Here is a 19,276-nt window from a genome sequence, read left to right as displayed (position 1 = left end):
AGCTCCAATACTTTGGCCACTTGATGCAAAGAGCTGATTCATTAGAAAAGACCCTGATGCTGGGAAAGAATGAGGGCAGGAGGAGAAGGAAGGGGGCGGCAACCGAAGATGGGATGGTTGGATGTGATCAACACAATGGACATGGGTTTGAGCAAATTCTGGGAGATAGTGAAGGACAGGGAAACCTATCGGGCTGCAGTTTATGGGGTTGCAAAGAGTTGGACACGACTTAGCAACTGAACAACAGCTACAAAGGGTTCCCTTGGTGGCTCATTGGTAAAGAATCTGCCGACCAATACAAGAGACACAGGAGATGGCTGTTCGATCCCTGGGTGAGGAAGATCCCTTGGAAGAGGAAATGTCAATCTACTCCAGTATTCTTGCGTGTAAATACCCCATGGACAGAGGAGCCTGGTGGGCTATAGTCCATGTGGTCGCAGAGAGTCGGACACGCCTGATCGACTGAGCAGGCAAGCATTAAATCAAGTAAAGAAACCCAGTATTGCTAGCACTACAACCTCCAACCCATCCCTAGCCAAGCAGGACCTTTCCCTCTAGCCAAAGTCAGTTAATTTTCTTGCTTTGGCACATCCCTCAGTTGCTTTATCCATTCTGCAGTTTATGGACATTTAGCTCATTTCCAGTTTGGGGCCATTAAGAACATTTTTATGAATATTCTTGCATGTCTTCTGGCCAGGGTACATACCTCGGCATGAAACTGCTGGGTCATGATGTGTGTGTATTTCAACCATGTCAAGTAATGCCAGTCCCTTTTCGAAAAACGGCTGTACTAATTTACACTCCGGAGAAGGCAATGGCAGCCCACTCCAGTACTCTTGCCTGGAAAATCCCACGGACAGAGGAGCCTGGTAGGCTGCAGTCCATGGGGTCGCTAAGAGTCGGACACGACTGAGGTACTTCACTTTCACTTTTCTCATTCGTGCATTGGAGAAGGAAATGGCAACCCACTCTAGTGTTCTTGCCTGGAGAATCCCAGAGACGGGGAGCCTGGTGCGCTGCCGTTTATGGGGTCGCACAGAGTTGGACACGACTGAAGCGACTTAGCAGCAGTAGCAATTTACACTCCAAGAGAGTCTTCGAGTTTCCGTTGCTCCATAGTTTTTCCAATGTCTTTGTAAACTCAGACTTTAAAATTTCTATCCATCACGAGTGATTTCGAATGTTTGCCTGGAAAAGAAAGCCTGTACCTCACTGCCAGGTCTCTACGAGGAACCGGCAATGGCTACCAACTGGAAGGCGACGGCTCTGGCCTCCAGGAGCAACGACTGGCGTGAGATAGAGCGGCCGGAGGCAGCGCCGCGGAAACCGGAAGCGGCACAATTTCCGGTCGAGGCAGCCATCTTGCCGTGAGACAGCAGGAGCGGAGCCACGGAATCTTGTCCTCCGTTGCTGCGTACTCAGGCGCCGGCCGAGACCTGGCCATGGAACCTCACAGCTCCGTGGGCCCTTTGCAGCTGCGCTTTTCGCCCTACGCTTTCAACGGAGGGTAAAGCCCGCAGAGCCGCCGCCTTCTCTTTCTTCCTCCATATCCCTGCTTAAGCCTGTGTGCCCGGCGCTGCCCCTCCAGTCTCAGGCCTCCCTCCGAGGTTGCTCGGCTAGGTCTTGTTCTTCAGGGCTTCACGTTATAGGCCGGTTACTGGATCTCGATGTGGACGGCCAGCTTTACGTAGACAGCAGATAGAAATTGACACCTGACCTCCGCTCTGGAAGAGCTTTAAAAATGGACCTAACGTTTCCTGTCTGTCTGAACGTGTTTCTCGAGCCAGCAGGCACGGGGCAGGTTGAGCATCTGATTTTAAAGTTGATGGTTGATTGGCCATGTGATTAGATGTAGTTGTCTAGCTAAAAGATCTAATCAAATCACCATTTTGAGTTGTTTTAAATAGCAGGTAGGATTACTTGCGCAGACTTAGTTTCATTGATCAGTGTTTATTTTTAAGGGTTGGCATAAGTTCAGGGAAAAAATACTCAGAAGGGGGGCCTTTGAATATGTGATTCTTGCATGTTTTATGTTTTTCTTTTTTTTTTTTTTTAACTTACCAGCTTTGTCTTAATACTTTTCCTTGATAGCGCACTAAAAGAACTAGGGTTGTGGAAAGACACTCTCTTTAGGACTCCTAACTGCGAAGAGCTGTGTATTTAAGCATCGTTTATAGTTTGCGGGCCAAATTTTGTACTTTGAAACGTACACACCCAATTTATTAATCTGGTAATCTTTAAGGACCATCCAGTGACCAGATTAATTACTCAGGTCCTTATGGGTTTGAAATTTTAGTGTAGATTTTCAGGGTATTTGCAAAGAGATTGGAAGTCTGTGATTTTAGCCTTGTCTCACACTAAAGAGGAGTGTGGTCTTTGGTACCTACCTCTCAGCTTCTTGAACCCAGATTTCCTTATCTTCCTTAACTAGTCATAGTTTGAGAGAAGAATCAAGAGAAGCATTTTGTAGATTGAAAGCAGGTATCTTTTTTATCCTCATGATGACTGACTGTTAGATGATATATACCTCAGTTTTACAAATGAACTTGGGCTCTTAGAAGTTAAATTTTGTTAGTCATAGCGCTGGTGTGAAGTTGAACCCCAGGACTTGAATCCGTATCTGTGTTGCTATGAAGTTTATGAATGCTTTTATCATTGCACTTTTAAATATTTCCTGTGACAACTAATGAAGTGGTGGGATCACAAAATGAGTTATTAGACCTATTTCATGAGACAGTTGCAGATTCTGCTTGAGACTTGTAAGGTATTCAGTGTTTACCTTCTAACCTTTGTAATCCAATTACTGCTCTAAAGTTAGTGCTTATGGCTTTCTGATATTAAATTACCTTTTCTTAATCTGTGTTCTTTTCCTTTAACATTTATTGCTGGCTCTTGGGCAGCCTTTGCTTCTACAAAATAAGACTTAGTCCTGTGTCTTTCTAGTCTGACTGAATGTGGTTAAACTCCCAAGTGATTAGCCTGTGCATTTGTCACTGAGTACTTTAAGATTATGCAGTTTAACTCAGTCAACCTTTAACACAGGAACTGCTAATATCAACTTGATAATTTGTCCAAGGTCACAGAGCTGTTATGGCATGGACAGGTTTCGGGTAACTTCAGAGTCCAAGTTCTCGGTGATCATACTTACGCCAGGGGGATCATAGCTAACACTTAACTGGAGGACCAGTTATGTTTCAGGCACAGGAATAAGGCTTAACAATTTAGTCCGTTTAATGCTTGTAACACCCAAATAAAGTAGCTACTGTTGTCATCCCTGATACGTGTTTGAGGACATTGAGGCCTTGAGAAGTTAAGCAGTTGACTATCTCGTATCTTCTAAGCAAGAGAACCAGACTTTGAACCCACACAGTCTGCTTTTAGAGCTCATCCTCTCCGCCTCCACTGAACAGAGCCACAGAGGGAAAAGGTTGTTCTTTGTTGGTCCATTTTCCAAAAGATGCTTGGGTGTCTCCTGAGAGCAAGACAATTTTATAAGGACTTGGATATAAAGAAATTAAAACCATTAAGCCCCGGGACTCCCCTTGTGGTCCAGTGGTTAAGACTGCCCTTGCAAAGCATGAGACACAGGTTTGATCCCTGATGGGGAAACAGATTTCACATGCTGTGTGGCGTGATCAAAAAATAAAAAATGATAAAACCACATTAAGCCCTTCTTTCTTGAGCTCAGATATCTTGTGTTGTATCCCTGTCTACACCTCCCCCAGCAGGCAAGGCCATGGCCTTTGGCCATTTTATAGTATCAGTAATTGTTTAATGATACATATTAATCAATAATGTTTAATTTTTTGATGATGGTGATAATTTAGTGATGTTTGTGCTTAGTCGTTCAGTTGTGTCCAACTCTTTAGCAATCCCTTAGACTGTAGCCCATCAGGCTCTAACCATGGGGATTCTCCAGGCAAGAATACTGGACTGGGTTGCCATGCCCTCCAGGGGATCTTCCCAACCCAGAGATGGAACCTAGGTCTCCCGCATTGCAGGCAGATTCTTTACCAGTTGAGCCACAAGGGAAGCCAGATGTTTCTGTAGTCTTCTGCTAAGGAACCTTTGGTCTGATTTGACTTGTGTTTTTAAGGAAATTCTTAATTTTTTTTTTTCCCCAGATGACTTGTAGCCAGGGATCCTTTCCCCTGATCGTTTCCTCTTCCACCTGAATCCTGCACTTGATTATATCTAGTAGATTTTATCTCAGTATGTGCTGTGGAGCATTCTCATACTGGGAAAGGTGTTATTAATGTCCAGAAGAATTTATTAATTTTGTTTTTCCTTCTTTCCCCCTCAGTACTGTATTGGCAATTGCTGGAGAAGATTTTTCAATTGTTGCTTCTGACACTAGATTAAGTGAAGGGTTTTCAATTCACACACGGGACAGCCCCAAATGTTACAAATTGTAAGTAAATATTTCTAAGGACATGTTTTCAGTACCTTGTGATGATTTAATGCTGCGAGAGATTCAGGTTTTAAATGATGTGTTTCATGAATTTTTAGATTGCCTGTTTGGAGCTTAGCTTGTATTTTTGTTAGAAAATTATTTTCTAATAATTCAGTATGTAGTCTTCATAATATTTGTCATATTTAGGTACCAACAGTGTTTTTGGTAACTTAAATATTCTTTACTCAGCATCTTATAAAAAATATCAAATATACAACAAAGGTAGGATAATTCTGTAGTCAGTGCTCATATACTATCATTTAGGTCTTATCAGCATTGTTACTACTTTATCATATGTACTTTGGATTCTTTTTTAATCTGCACCTTTAAAAAAAAACCTAAAACATTCAATTTACCCATATCTTAAGCAGTTATATCCATGGCTCACAGTTTTAATGGGTGGCTATGTTTTTTCTAAAACATAAGAAAATAAAGTCATGTGTACTGGGGTGGGGGGAATCTGCATAAATTACTAACTAAATGTACCTTACATGTTAACAGCGGTTTGTATTTAACATTTTTGGACACAGTTGGAAATGGTGGTTACTCTTAGGTTACTACACAGACACTTCTTAATCCTGAATTCTGTCAGGAGTGGGCTGATGAGGCTCACGTCCTTTGGGTGGGCCTTGTGCTGCAGGGCGTGGCCCAGCCTACACCGCAGCCTAAAGAACAGTAAGCTTGTCTTCATCTTCCCAGTTCCCTTTCTGTCCACGTCCATCTTTTGATACCCTTTTCTCTTCTCTGATTTGTAGCATGGTGGTGAGTTAGTTGTTAAGTCGTGTCTGACTCTTGTGACCCCATGGACTGTAGCCTACCTGGCTCCTCTGTCGGTGGGATTCTCCAGGCAAGAATACTGGAGTGGGTTGCCATTTCCTTCTCCAGGGGGGTCTTCCTGACCCAGGAATCAAACGCAGGTTTCCTGCAGGATTTACCTACTGAGCTATCAAGGAAGCCCTTGTAGCATACCCATGCAACAATTTTTGTCTTTTAAGATGTAACTTTTATAAAGTGAAAGTAGTAAATATCATGAATAAAACTTAAATAATGCTATAGATACTGTCCTTGTACGAGATTCTGTTCATCTTTGTAACGTTCTGTTTTAGCTTGTATGCCTCCTGAGTGAATACTCTCTTTTTTTTTTTTTTAATGAAATACTTCAGGTATATATAGAGAGAACAGTGTTACTTCTGTGTTGCTGTCATGCATTACAGGCACTGGGTCACACATGAATTGCTTGCATGCTCCTGATCCCATGCCCTTTGGGGCTGACCTAGAGTCTAACCTATCTCTTCCCCCACTTGTTTGAAACTTATATTTACTCTTTATTCTTTGCAGAAAAACTCTTCTTCATTTAGGTACCTGGATATTTGGCAAAAGCATTCTGAAGCTCAGATTTTGTCTTACCTTCCTGATACTATCAGCCATTCTTGGTAGTACAGGCAGTGAAGCCTTAAGGTATATTGGGGTTTGGCTCAGAGCAGTGAGGTTGGTTATAGAGAGATCAGGAAATGCTGGTGATGACCCTAGAAGTGTCAGTGGTCTCCCCAGCTGGACAAGTATGTTTTATTTCTGAAAGAAAGGGCCTCTGCTGATCATTTCTTGATGAGATGGGTTTAGGTTTCCTTATAAGTATCAAGACTTAGGAATTAACTTTTGAGGCGTCAGTTCAGTTTAGTTGCTCAGTTGTGTCCAACTCTTCGCGACCCCATGGACTGCAACATGTCAGGTCTCTCTGTCCATCACCAACTCCCAGAGCTTGCCCAAACTAATGTCCATTGAGTCGGTGATGCCATCCAACCATCTCATCTTGTCGTCCCCTTCTCTTCCTGCCTTCAGTCTTTCCCAGCATCAGGATATTTTTCACTGAGTCAGTTCTTCTTCACATCAGGTGGCCAAAGTAATGGAGCTTCAGCTTCAGCATCAGTCCTTCCAGTGAATATTCAGGACTGATTTTCTTTAGGACTGACTGGTTGGATCTCCTTGCAGTCCAAGGGACTCTCAGAGTCTTATCCAACACCACAGTTCAAAAGTATCAGTTCTTTGGCGTTCAGCTTTCTTTACAGTCCAACTCACATCTGTACGTGACTACTGGAAAAACCATAGCTTTGACTAGACGGACCTTTGTTGGCAAAGATACACAAAAATTTTATTAAGTACTCTCTGGTGGGCATTTGGGTTGTATTTTGTTTTGGAGAGTCATTAAAATAATATGTATACTTACACGTGAACCTAGAGCTTATCTTTGCAAACTTGCATGAGTATATTTGTAGCAGTGGAATTTTTGAGTGAAAGTAATGTGCATTTAAGTTTTTAGTAGATGCTGTCAAACAACCTTTCTGAAGAGCTGGATTGGTGTACACTCCTTCCCAGTTTCTGAGAGTACCTGATTTTCACAACCTCACTAGCATTAAGCATTATTATTCTACTAGGCTGAAATGGTCTCTTTTTAAGATTTTAATTTATGAGTGGCATGGAGACTCTTTTATATGTTTATGGTGACTTGTGTTTCTTTTTATATGACTTTCATATAATTTAGGGGCTTCCCTAGTGGCTCAAATGCAACCCACTCCAGTATTCTTGCCTGGCAAATCCCATGGACAGAGGAGCCTGGTGGGCTGCAGTCCATGGGGTCGCTAGGAGTCAGACACGACTGAGCAACTTCACTTTCACTTTTTACTTTCATGCACTGGAGAAGGAAATGGCAACCCACTCCAGTGTTCTTGCCTGGAGAATCCCAGAGACGGTGGGCTGCCGTCTCTGGGGTCACACAGAGTCGGACACAACTGAAGTGATTTAGCAGCAGCAGCAGCTAGAGGCTCAGACAGTAAAGAATCTTCAGGAGACTGGGTTTGATCCCAGGATCAGGAAGATCCTCTGGAGAAGGGAATGGCCACCCACTCTAGTATTCTTGCCCGGAGAATTCTATGGACAGAGGAGCCTGGTGGGCGACAGTCTGTGGGTTCAAAAAGAATTGAACACAACTGAGCACTGAAAGTTTCACTTTGGTGTAACTCATCTACCTTCCCATCACAGGGTGTCTTTTGTGTTGAGGTAGAATTGGCATTTGGGGGCTTCCCAGGTGGTGCAGCGGTAAAGAACACACTTGCCAGTGCAGGAGGTGCAAGAGATGCAGGTTTGATCCCTGGGTCAGGAAAATCCCCTACAGTAGGAAATGGCAACCTGCTTCAGTATTCTTGCTTGGAAAATTTCGTGGACCGAGGAACCTGGCAGGCTACAGTCCGTGGGGTTGCAAAGAGTTGGACATGACTAAGCAACTGAGCACATGCATACATAATCGACATATAACATTTTAATACTTTCAGGTATATAGCATAATGATCCCATATTTGTGTATATTGCAGAATGATCACAATTAGTCTGGTTAATATCTGTCACCACACAAGTTATAACATTTTTTTTCTTGTGATGAGAACTTACAGGCTCTACTCTCAGCAACTGAAATATACAGTATGATGTTATTAACTATGCACATTATCCCCAAAAGCTATTATGCTATTAATGCATTTCGTATTTTTAGGAACTGTTTGTAGAATAAGGAAATTAAAAGTAGACTTTGGTCGTGTATATATATTTTTTTAATTCATCATATTTTTATAGAAGTTTTCATTTTTTATGCAGTCAAATCTATGAAACTTTCTGTGTGGGCATTGGGTTGTATTATATGTAAATTGGCTGCTCTCAACCTAACCTTATTTAAAAAATTCAATCATATTTGAGTTTTAAATTTAAAATTAATCAAGACATGTTTTGCCTTACTGTTAAACCAACTGTTTCCTGAAATGTGGTGTGTTTTTTTTTTAACAGAACAGACAAAACAGTCATTGGATGTAGCGGTTTTCATGGAGATTGTCTTACCCTGACCAAAATTATTGAAGCAAGACTAAAGGTAGATGCTTTTGTACATGTTTACACTGTTGAAAGCTAATAACAAAAGTTCTTTAGATTATTTTAAGCATACATACCCTGGGTTCGGAAGATCCCCTGGAGAAGGAAATGGCAACCCACTCCCGTATCCTTGCCTGGAAAATCTCATGACAGTTTAGCCTGGTGGGCTGCAGCCCATGGGGTCGCAGAGAGTCAGGCACGACTGAGCGACTAATACTAATACTAAGCATCCACCATGGCTACTGCTAGCTGGAGAAGAACTGGTTTAGCAGGTGAAACTTTAACCCGCACTACAAATGACACGCTCTTGTTAATGCAGCCGTCATCAGAGGAGCGTAACGTAAATGACGGCAAGTTCCTTTCTGGTAAAATACACGTACAATATGAAGCGAAGGATTATCTCTCCTTTTTAAGGTAGACTGGAAGGGGTTTCTTCTGAAGATAGTTTTCTCAGAAATGAAACAGATCAGTTTCTGCAGAGGAGGCGGGCTTTTAGACCAGAGCTTGGTGTGAAACACCATTAGCCAACACATCACGCTCTCCTGACAGCATGTGCTCTTAGCATGAGCAGAAGGACAAGCCAGCTGTTTGGACTAGAGGCACAGTCATTCTCAGCTGACCCCACCAGTCTTTAGTTGACAGCCAGCTGAGGAAGGAGATCTGACACAAGGTGGGTGGGAGTGGAAGAGAGCGGGTGGGGTGAGGGAGGAGGAAGAGAATAAGATAACTGACCTGCAGTGCAGTCTTAGAGGGGCTGACGCTGCCCCACCTGCGTGTCTCTGGCAGCAGGGGTGTTGAAGCAAGGGAGCTGACTTGACAGAAGCAGAGGCAGGTCTAGATGTTGATTCTGCCCTGTGTGTATTAGCAGCGTTTGCTTCAGATCATTTCAGGGAAAATAGGATAGGAGTAATTTGGGCTGCACTCATATAGATTTTTTAGTAACGACTCTCTTCTTAGTTCGTAAAGTACAGGCTTAGGGTAGGATTCTCAGTCACCGTATGTCAATACTCAGAAGTGTAGCTCTGTTTCTTAGTTATATAGCTTGGTGACGTTTTTAAATTCCTATTGATCATATTTACAGTATCAGTGTTATATTTTCTTAGTTTTAATATTTAATTTTCTAGGCTATATATTGTAATATTTAGTATAGTAGTTGGTAAGTTTAGCTGGTACATGAAAAGGTTAGCAGGGTTGATGTTCTGTTTTGCCTGCTTGTGGATAGCCCTTAAGATTACGAGTAAGGTTACTGGAGTCATGTAATGAATTTAACTGACACTTACCTTTTTAAATGTGTAGGAATGATTTCATTGAGTATTTACCAGTTGTTAACATTTGTTTAAAATCTATTGATTTTGAAAGCTGTAGTGACATATATTGACATTTATATGATTCCTAATGCATAGTTTGTAAAAGGCATTTAGAGGACAAAAATAAACCTGACATGGAAAGTAGTGTTTTGTTAATAAAATTGCAAAAAGGTACAGTGAGTTCAACTCAGTGCACAGTACTTGCAAATTCTTTCACATATTGTTATGTAAATGGTGAGGTGAATAAATATTGGCGCTTGGTTTTGAAGTGAAATGAAGAATTTTCTTTATAATCTTGTCATTGTTAGATTTTATAGCAGTTCTTAGGTTTCTCTTTAGAGATATTGGCTGTGGCTGACAAATCGGTTAACTTACATTTACTTTATTGGATAATTTAGAATTGTCAGGACGTAGTAAATCTTGGATCAGAAATCACCGTGTCAGGTGCCGTTTTGGATACTCCGTTCTTCATGGTAGATGCTCTAAGGATTAAGACCCTGCCCTCTGCTGGGTTCATACAAAGTAGAGCTGCCCCCGTCTCTCACAGATACCCTCTCTGAAAAGAGAGAGGCTTGTCTGAGTCTAATCAGGAGTCAGCCATTTGGTTTCTGTGGCAACTGTTTAATCTGCCCTAAACCAGGACTGGAAAAGGTCAGTTTTCTTTCCAATCCCAAAGAAAGGCAATGCCAAAGAATGCTCAAACTACCGCACAATTGCACTCATCTCACACGCTAGTAAAGTCATGCTCAAAATTCTCCAAGCCAGGCTTCAGTGATATGTGAACGGTAAACTTCCAGATGTTCAAGCTGATTTTAGAAAAGGCAGAGGAACCAGAGATCAAATTGCCAACATCTACATGATCATCGAAAAAGCAAGAGAGTTCCAGAAAAGCATCTATTTCTGCTTTATTGACTATGCCAAAGCCTTTGACTGTGTGGATAGCAATAAACGGTGGAAAAATCTGAAGGAGATGGGAATACCAGACCACCTGACCTGCCTCTTGAGAAACCTGTATGCAGGTCAGGAAGTAACAGTTAGAACTGGACATGGAACAACAGACTGGTTCCAAATTGGAAAAGGAGTACGTCAAGGCTGTATATTGTCACCCTGCTTATTTAACTTATATGCAGAGTACATCATAAGAAACGCTGGGCTGGAAGAAGCACAAGCTGGAGTCAAGATTGCTGGGAGAAATATCAATAACCTCAGATACGCAGATGACACCACCCTTATGGCAGAAAGTGAAGAACTAAACAGCCTCTTGATGAAAGTGAAAGAGGAGAGTGAAAAAGTTGGCTTAAAGCTCAATATTCAGAAAACTAAGATCATGGCATCCAATCCCATCACTTCATGGCAGATAGATGGGGAAATAGTGGCTGACTTATTTTTTTGAACTCCAAAATCACTGCAGATGGTGATTGCAGCCATTAAATTAAAAGACGCTTACTCCTTGGAAGGAAAGTTATGACCAACCTAGACAGCATATTAAAAAGCAGAGACATTACTTTGTCAACAAAGATCTGTCTAGTCAAGGCTATGGTTTTTCCAATAGTCGTGTGGATGTGAGAGTTGGACTATAAAGAAAGGTGAGCACCGAAGGATTGATGCTTTTGAACTGTGGTATTGGAGAAGACTCTTGAGAGTCCCTTCGACTGCAAGGAGATCCAACCAGTCTATCCTAAAGATCAGTCCTAGGTGTTCATTGGAAGGACTGATGTTGAAGCTGAAACTCCAATACTTTGGCCACCTGATGCAAAGAGCTGACTCATTTGAAAAGACCTTCATGCTGGGAAAGATTGAGGGCAGGAGGAAAAGGGGACAACAGAGGATGAGATGGTTGCATGGCATCACCGACTCAGTGAACATGGGTTTGGGTGGATTCCGGGAATTGGTGATGGACAGGGAGGCCTGGCGTGCTGCAGTTTATGGGGTTACAAAGAGTCGGACACAACTGAGCGACTGGACTGAACTGTGCAAAAACAGACACTAACAATATCTCATGAATGAACAAGACTGTGTTCCCGTGAAACTTGACTGAAACAAGTGGTGGGCTGGATTTGGCCCATGGGCTTTATTTTCCTGACCACTATCAGTTTGCAGAGTGGAGAGCTGAGTTTGGAATATCCTCTCCAGGTTGCCTCATGTGATCTGTCTGTGTGTATTTGCTCTTGAGTTAAGAGGGCCTGAGATGAGGCTGGCATGGAAAGGAGCCTCCAAACTGGAGAGCTGAGGGCAACTTGGCGTTCTCTCCCTGAGGAATGTCTGTAGCCCCCACAACGATAGGACATAATAAAATACTATTTTGTTTTGTATTACTGTGGTGTTTAATCATGAAAGGAACAGGCGTCCTTTCCCATTTCACCAGGAAATGCTTTCATTCTTTTCCATTTGCTGTTCATTGTTCTAGTCTTTAGTATATTCTGCCTCTACATGCCTGTTGGTTTTGTTAATAATTGCAGATGTACAAGCATTCCAACAATAAGGCCATGACCACTGGGGCAGTCGCTGCGATGCTGTCCACAATCCTGTACTCCAGGCGCTTCTTCCCCTACTATGTGTACAACATCATCGGGGGGCTTGATGAAGAAGGTAGGGTGTTCCCTTTGTGGGTGATGGAGTGGGTAGCGTTTCTTACGTGTGTTTCCATCCAGAGCTGATAAAATCTGGATACCATCTTGCCCAGCAACTTTATTTTCTCGTAATTAAGGCAGTGAAGAAATGGAAGCTAAAAGGAAAGTAAAGGATTATCCAGCGAGACACAGCAAGTCGTGTGTTAAATAAATGTTGGGCATTCGGTTCTTTTACAGGTATTTTCTCAAGACCTTGCATGAGTTCAGTAGTAGATATTTAGCATTTTAATCTCAGAAAGAAACTTGGAGAAGCTTGACCTAAATATAATTTTAAGAAATGACACTTCAGTAACAAGCATATTTGATTTCAAAACGTTGTTTTGAAAGTAATTTGTAAAAGAAATGCTTTTCCACCAGTGTTCTTGGATCATTTTTGAAACACCTCTTTAAATTTCTGTCAAAGTTGGACCAGGAGGGCCAGGGAAAATCAGCGTTGTTACTTGCCATTTTCATGCTCATTTTGATATAAAGCTGTGTTACCCAGAAAAGGCAACAGTGTTTTTCACCAGATCTGATTTGAGTGAACTTTTAGTTGCTTCTAAAAATCAAATACAGTCTCCCAGGACAGATCTGTGTCCTGGGAGTAGTTTAGAGTAGTCCATTGTGAAAAGGGCTTTCCTGGTGGCTCAGATGGTAAAGAATCCGCCTACTATGTGGGAGACCTAGATTCGATCCCTGGGTTGGGAAGCTCCCCTGGAGGAGGGCATGGCAACCCACTCCAGTGTTCTTGCCTGGAGAGTCCCATGGACAGAGGAGCCTGGTGGGCCACAGTCCACAGGGTTGCAAAGAGTCAGACACGACTGAAAGACTAAGCACAAGCACAGAGATTGTGAAAAGAAGGGACAGAAATGTCTGTGGAGAGTATGGTTGAAATATCTATGTCTTTCTTTTTATAAAAAAATTTTATTTGTATTTGGCTGTGCCAGGCCCTTTTTGCTGTGCAGGCTTTTCTGTAGTTGCAGTGAGTGGAGCCTGCTCTGCGCTGTGGTGCACAGGCTTCTCATCGCAGTGGGTTCTCTTATTGCGGAGCGCCGGCTCTAGGGTGTGCAGGCTTCGGGAGTTGCGGCTCCCAGGCTCTGAAGCACAGGCTCAGTAGCTTTGGGCACATGAGCTTAGTTACTCTGGGATGTGTGGAATCTTCCCGGATCAGGGGTTGAACCCATGCGTTGGCAGGCGGATTCTTTACCATTGAGCCACCAGGGAAACCCAAGTCTGTCTTTCCTAGAGGGAAGGTTTCTGGGTCAGAAGGAGTCAGGTTCTTTTCATCTTCTCTCTCTAGTTTTTACTCCTGTCCATTCCCGTTCACAGGTGTTTTTCTTTGTTCTCCCTTTCTCTCTCAACCCCACCCCTTATGTGACGTAGGAGAGTGTTAGGATCACTTTAGGTTGACACAGCGTTTTTAGGCTTTCATACGTAAAAACAGAGAAAATATAAAGCATAGAAATGGTGAATAGAAATTAGTTACCCTTAACCTGAGTGATTCTAGCCGCAGGTTAGCTTGCCTAACACCCAGCATGCTTCTGGTGCCTTTTTTTTTTTTTTTTGACTGATTTTTAGTCAAAGGATAATTGCTTTACAGCATTGCATTGGTTTCTACCAAACATCAACATTTACCCATTACCCTCCCATTTGAACATCCCTCCCACCCTTCTAGGCTGTTGCTGAGCCTGGGTTTGAGTTCCCTGCGTCATACAGCAAATTCCCATTAGCTGTCTATTTTACATATGGTAATGTGTGTTTCTGTTACTCTCCCTGAACATGCACGATCTCCTCTGGAGCCTTTTTTAACTTCAGTTATGTCTGACTTGAATGTCAGGCTAATAAATTCAGATTTTACCAACATGAATAATAGCTGCTATTGAATTTCAGCAGGCCAGACAGTGTCTTGGAGGTTTTCAGTGTCACTGATTTGAGAAACCTCGTGTATACTGACTGGCAGAGCTCAGGTTTGGATCTGTTTGACTTCAGAGCCCTAGGCTTTGATTTCCACGTGCCAACATTCTAGCTTGCTTTGGTGGTATTCTCAGGCTTTTCTAACCTTTTTCTTTCTCCTAGTCTTGTCTGGTTTAATTTGATCTTTATTCCTAAGAGGAGTTTCTATGTGTAGTGAAATAGTCCTTTGCCTTCTTTTCCTGTTTCCCAGGACAGTCTTGAGCGCTTTCACTCCCATCCTTTCCTCTTTCTTGGTTTATTTCCTTGTTTAGTGGAGTGCGTTGCTAGAGAAATTTCTGAAGAAAGGTATCAGGAGACCTTTTTGAGTCTCTGCTTTTAGAGTCTTTTCTCCATCCTACTGTTTTTTGCTATTAGGGTTAGGGTTGTCTAGCTGTTGGGGGTTTTTTTTGTTCTGCTCTGAAGATTTTCTCAACTTCAGTGCCTCATTCTTCACTGAACTCTCTCTGTTTCCTCCATCACTAATTTCCAAGAGCTTTTTCTTACTTTCTAGCTCCTTTATTTTTTTTGAGTATGCTGTTACTGCTAGATTTTGGGGGTACTTCCTTTGAAAGGTTCTCTGCATTTTATCAGATTGCTTTTTTGGTCTTGTTTATTTTGGCTGTGGTCTTCTATGTTGGAGGCTTCCTTCAAATTTCTTTTGATTTTGGCTGTCCATTTGTAATGAAGAGTGATAATCAAAATTTGGTCATAAAAGCATTTGGTGGAGTGGCTCATCAGCTCTCCATTTAACACTTCTGTTCTTGAATTTACTCTGTCTGTGCCTAAGCCTTGTGCTCCCAAGTCCAGAGCCTCTGTTGAGTCTTGAGATTGTTTCCTGTCTTTTGTGTTGGAGGTGGGCTGTGTTCCTGATGGAGACCCTCAGGACGCTGGGCGACAGCTGACTGAGCACAGCCGGCAGCTGCTGCTTGACTTCTGCGCCTTCACTTCTCCAGTTGCGATCATGACCCCTTTAAAAGAATCTTCCCCCAAGTTAACGAAGACTTTGGTTTTTCTATAATGAAAACAATAATGCTTATAGAAGTAGTCAAATAGTATTGGAAGATACAAAGATAAAAGTGGGAATCCCCAAAGCCTGCGCCTAGAGGTAATCACTGTTAAACGTCTTGGTATGCATGTATGCCTGTGCACTGTGTGCGTAGGCTGCAGTTCGCATGTTTCTCCTTGACTGTACCGTGGATGTATTATCATGGAGTAGATTTGTGCTGGTGGATAAAGACGTGGGTGATGATTTTATGGCCAACCCGTGGGGTAGAGCTGCATCAGAATTTCCCCGCTAATCCTCTGAGAGTCATTTACATTGTTTCCAGTTTCCTTAATAGAAACAATATTATGCCTCCCCGTACCTGAACTTTTGTGTACTTCTCCTATTCTTATCTCCCTGGAAAATATTCTTGGAAGTTGAGTTTCTAGGTCAGAGAATATCTGTGTTTTCCGTTCTGCTGATACCACATGCTTGCCCATCAGAAAGGGTCCTGCACTCACCAGCAGCGGTGAGAGTACCATTTTTATCTTTTGTTTTGGGGTTTTGTTGTTTTGCTTTGACGTTCTAACCAGTATCAGAATTCTAACACATTTTGAAGGCCTTGCCTAGTAAATATGTTGTTATAATTTATACATATGCTTTTGTTTTTATTGAGTTTGGGTGTCTTCATGTTTATTGCCCTTTTCATTTCTCGTTTGGAGACTGACCCATGTGCTAGTCATTGCTTGTTCCTTTATGCACAGGTGAGTCTCTTTCTTGCTGATTTGTCACAGCTGTTTTCAGCTTACGTTACAAATGTTTCTTGCTTTTTCTAAGGGGTCTTGGAAGCCGTGGTCTTGGACATATTCTACTCTTTTCGTTTTCCTCAAAGCTGTTGTGTGTGGTTTTCTGAGGTTGGCTTCCCTTGGGTAAATCTTTTTACATATATATAATTTTATTTATGTTTATATGTAGTTTCGGCTCTGCTGGGTCCTTGCTGCTGTGTGGGCTCGTCTCTGGTTGTGGCGAGTGCAGGCTGCCCTTTGTTGCGGTGCTCAGCCTTCTCATTGCGGTGGCTTCTCTTGCGTGGAGCACAGGCCCCGGGGTACATGGGCTCCTGGGCTCTATAGCACAGGTTCAGTAGTTGTGGCCCTCGGGCCTGGTTGCTCCACAGCATATGGGATCCTCCCGGCCCAGAGGTCAAACCTGTGTCTCCTTCATTGGCAGGTGGATTCTTTACACTGAGCCACCTAGGAAGCCCCCTACCCTTGGGTAAATTTCTGGGGCCTTGTTTTACTTGTGGCCTGTTGGCCTCGTGAAAGATAACACGAGGTTTGGTTTTATCCTTTGTCTTTTTATCCTTTATCCTTTGAGTTTGTCCTTCATAGCCTTTTGCTTATGTGTCGAAGTTGGTGAGCTTGCTTGCTGCAATCTGGGTTCTTGTTCCAAGCTTACGTCTAGCAAAACACTTCTTTTCTCAGATGCTGCCTTCTTGGTGGGGTTATTAGGCTTAGGGGTATGTCTGTGTAATTCTGCAGAATTCTGCATGAATCTATTAGTTTTTAAGTCATGCTTTATAAATGACTCATGAGTTCTCACACTCAGAACACAGTTGTTTTTAAAAGTTCTCTTTAAAAATTACAGTGACACGTGTTCTTTGTAATAAAGTCAATACCAAAGCTTATAAAGTGATTCCCTTTCCTCATCTGTAATCCCACAAAGATGAATAAGTACAGTTCATTAATCTTTCTGTACATTTCTGTGTGCCTGTATAAATGTGTGTGCTGTTTACTTAATGCCTTTAAATGAAAATGAAACTGTGCCACACACACTGCAGAGCTCCTCTGTGACACGTCCTGTGGATATGTCCCAGCTTCTTCCTAGGCTGACGTTGCTGTGTGGACATAACAGTTTCTGCTAATGGATTTTAGGTTGCTTGTAAGTTTTTGCTCTTTCAGAGATAAATAAATGATCCTGTACATACTGCTTTGTGTGTTTATATAAGCATTATTTGTAGGTAAATTTTAATTCTGTAAGTGAAATTATTGCTGGATCATAGGGTATGTACTTTTATAGTTCAGTGGATTCTGACTCCAGTGGCATGACAGTTTATACTTACTTCAGGAGAGCCTGAGAACCCATTTACCTACCCCCTGACAGGTCTCTGTAACTGTCATGATAAGAATCTCTGTACTCAGATTCTGGTTTTTCTTATCCCCCAAAAAATACTAGTGTTTTATACTGCTAGTATAAGGCAAGTGATTACATTTTAGGCAAATCTAGCCTTTTACATGTGACACTTGTGTTCTTCTGGAATTTCTTCTTTATTAAATTGATTTTTTTAATGGTACTGATGGTAAAGAGTGTGCTTACCATTAATCTAAAAACACATAATAAGTTTTTTGTGCTTCTGCTTATATTTAGCACTAGGAGAAATTTTAAATGCGTTTCCTCACTGCAGCTGCACCAGTTAGTTTTCTAGGAATGTTGTGAGGAGTTTGGTGCAGAACTTAGAGCAGCTGTGACTGCTAGCACACCTTGGGCACAGGGAGCCCCATTGCGGTAGTCGGTGACAGCAGCTTGAAGAGTATGAAGCTCCTTGTGGCAAATGCTGTTGTGGACAGGAGTGGGCAGGAGGGCCTCCAGTTGTGTTCTGAGGGGAGGGGAGGAGCAGACCGCACTTCTTAAATTTTAGCCAAGTTGATAGTCCATATTGTGTCATACTTTGATTAGGTTTATTTTACCATAATTTGGGAATGTTGTCAGGACTCACTTTTACGGAGACTTTTCTTCTCTAAGGAAAGGGAGCCGTGTACAGCTTTGACCCGGTAGGGTCCTACCAGAGAGACTCGTTCAAGGCTGGAGGCTCAGCCAGTGCCATGCTGCAGCCCCTGCTTGACAACCAGGTAAGGAGACTGCATCCAGGAGGTGATAGGTGAACCCAAAGTGCCTTCCTTTGCCTTCTCTTCGTTAGCTAGGGGAGCCGAGAAATCAAGGCTTTTGTAATTTACTGCTGAGCTCTCTTGGCTGATTGGCCTCGCCCACCTTCTTGTCTGTTCTGCTGGTTCCCCTGTGGCCACTCACTTCCATGGCTCCAGCTTCTTCCTTGTTCTCGTAACTTCGGGGTGCTTCTGTCTATAGTGGTTAGCCCATGTTTTCACTTCTCCTTTTGCCATTTTTATGTGGAGATCATGAAAATGCATTTCTCCCCCAGTCTCTCCATTTCTGTCACCTCATTTTGTATTCTAACTTCCATGTATATTTTTAATTGTTCCCCTTTTCGGTTACTGCTGGCTGCATTCAGTTTCAGCACATTCTGTAACCATGCTTGGCTTTCATGTGTCTAGCCCTCTACTGTGCGCTTCTCGGGAGTGGGGACGTTGTCTTAGTGGATGCTTGTCAGGTGTCAGGTGGGTAATTCAGCCAGGTCTAGAAACATTTCACTTGGGGGACATTTTAAGTTTGTGTGATGTATTCATTTTGACTCCTGAGACCTGTGAAAGCTTTGGGGGAGACTGGACCTCCTTTGCATGATCACAAGATGCCTCATCCAAGTCTCCTGTCCCACTAGGTTGGTTTTAAGAACATGCAGAATGTGGAGCATGTCCCACTGTCCTTGGACAGGGCCATGCGGCTTGTGAAAGATGTCTTCATTTCTGCTGCTGAGAGAGATGTGTACACCGGGGATGCACTCAAGGTCTGCATCGTGACCAAGGAGGGCATCAGGGAGGAGACTGTTCCTCTGCGGAAGGACTGACTTCTGTGCGCTTGTCACCGATCAGCTCAAAACTGGCCAAGTTTGTACCTTGAAACTGTTGAAGTAACTTGTTTTATTAAAAAATAAAACCCCAAGCACTTATTTTGTTATAACTTGTCTTCTTCCAGGACAGAACTAGAACACAGAATTTCTTTTTCCTTTCATTTTCTTCATTCTTGTATTTTTTTGTCATCCAAAGCTAAGCGGACTCTTTTGGTCAGTTTATCATCTTACGATAGTCAGCCCGTCTTACAAAAAACATGTTTAGAATGTGTTTAGTCCACCTAGCTTGCCACTAGAAAGCAA

General features: G+C 42.6%; 1 protein-coding gene across 1 annotated transcript; it reads left to right on the top strand.

Moving 5' to 3' along the window:
• Window positions 1–1,359: 1,359 nt before the first annotated feature.
• PSMB1 (proteasome 20S subunit beta 1) lies at window positions 1,360–19,072 on the top strand. The gene is made up of 6 exons (XM_086318821.1): window positions 1,360–1,507; window positions 4,304–4,411; window positions 8,282–8,363; window positions 12,129–12,258; window positions 18,013–18,119; window positions 18,785–19,072. Exons 1-6 carry the CDS (start codon window positions 1,443–1,445, stop codon window positions 18,968–18,970), a joined length of 678 nt encoding a protein of 225 aa, XP_086174947.1. The 5' UTR covers window positions 1,360–1,442; the 3' UTR covers window positions 18,971–19,072.
• The last annotated feature ends 204 nt before the right edge of the window (window positions 19,073–19,276 follow it).

This window comes from Bos grunniens, chromosome 9, assembly GCF_055505025.1.
Source record: "Bos grunniens cultivar Pamir isolate PY7600 chromosome 9, Bosgru_T2T1.0, whole genome shotgun sequence".
Classification (NCBI taxonomy): domain Eukaryota; kingdom Metazoa; phylum Chordata; class Mammalia; order Artiodactyla; family Bovidae; genus Bos; species Bos grunniens.
Note: the sequence above shows the minus strand (reverse complement) of the source record. Positions and strands in the feature narration are given on the sequence as shown.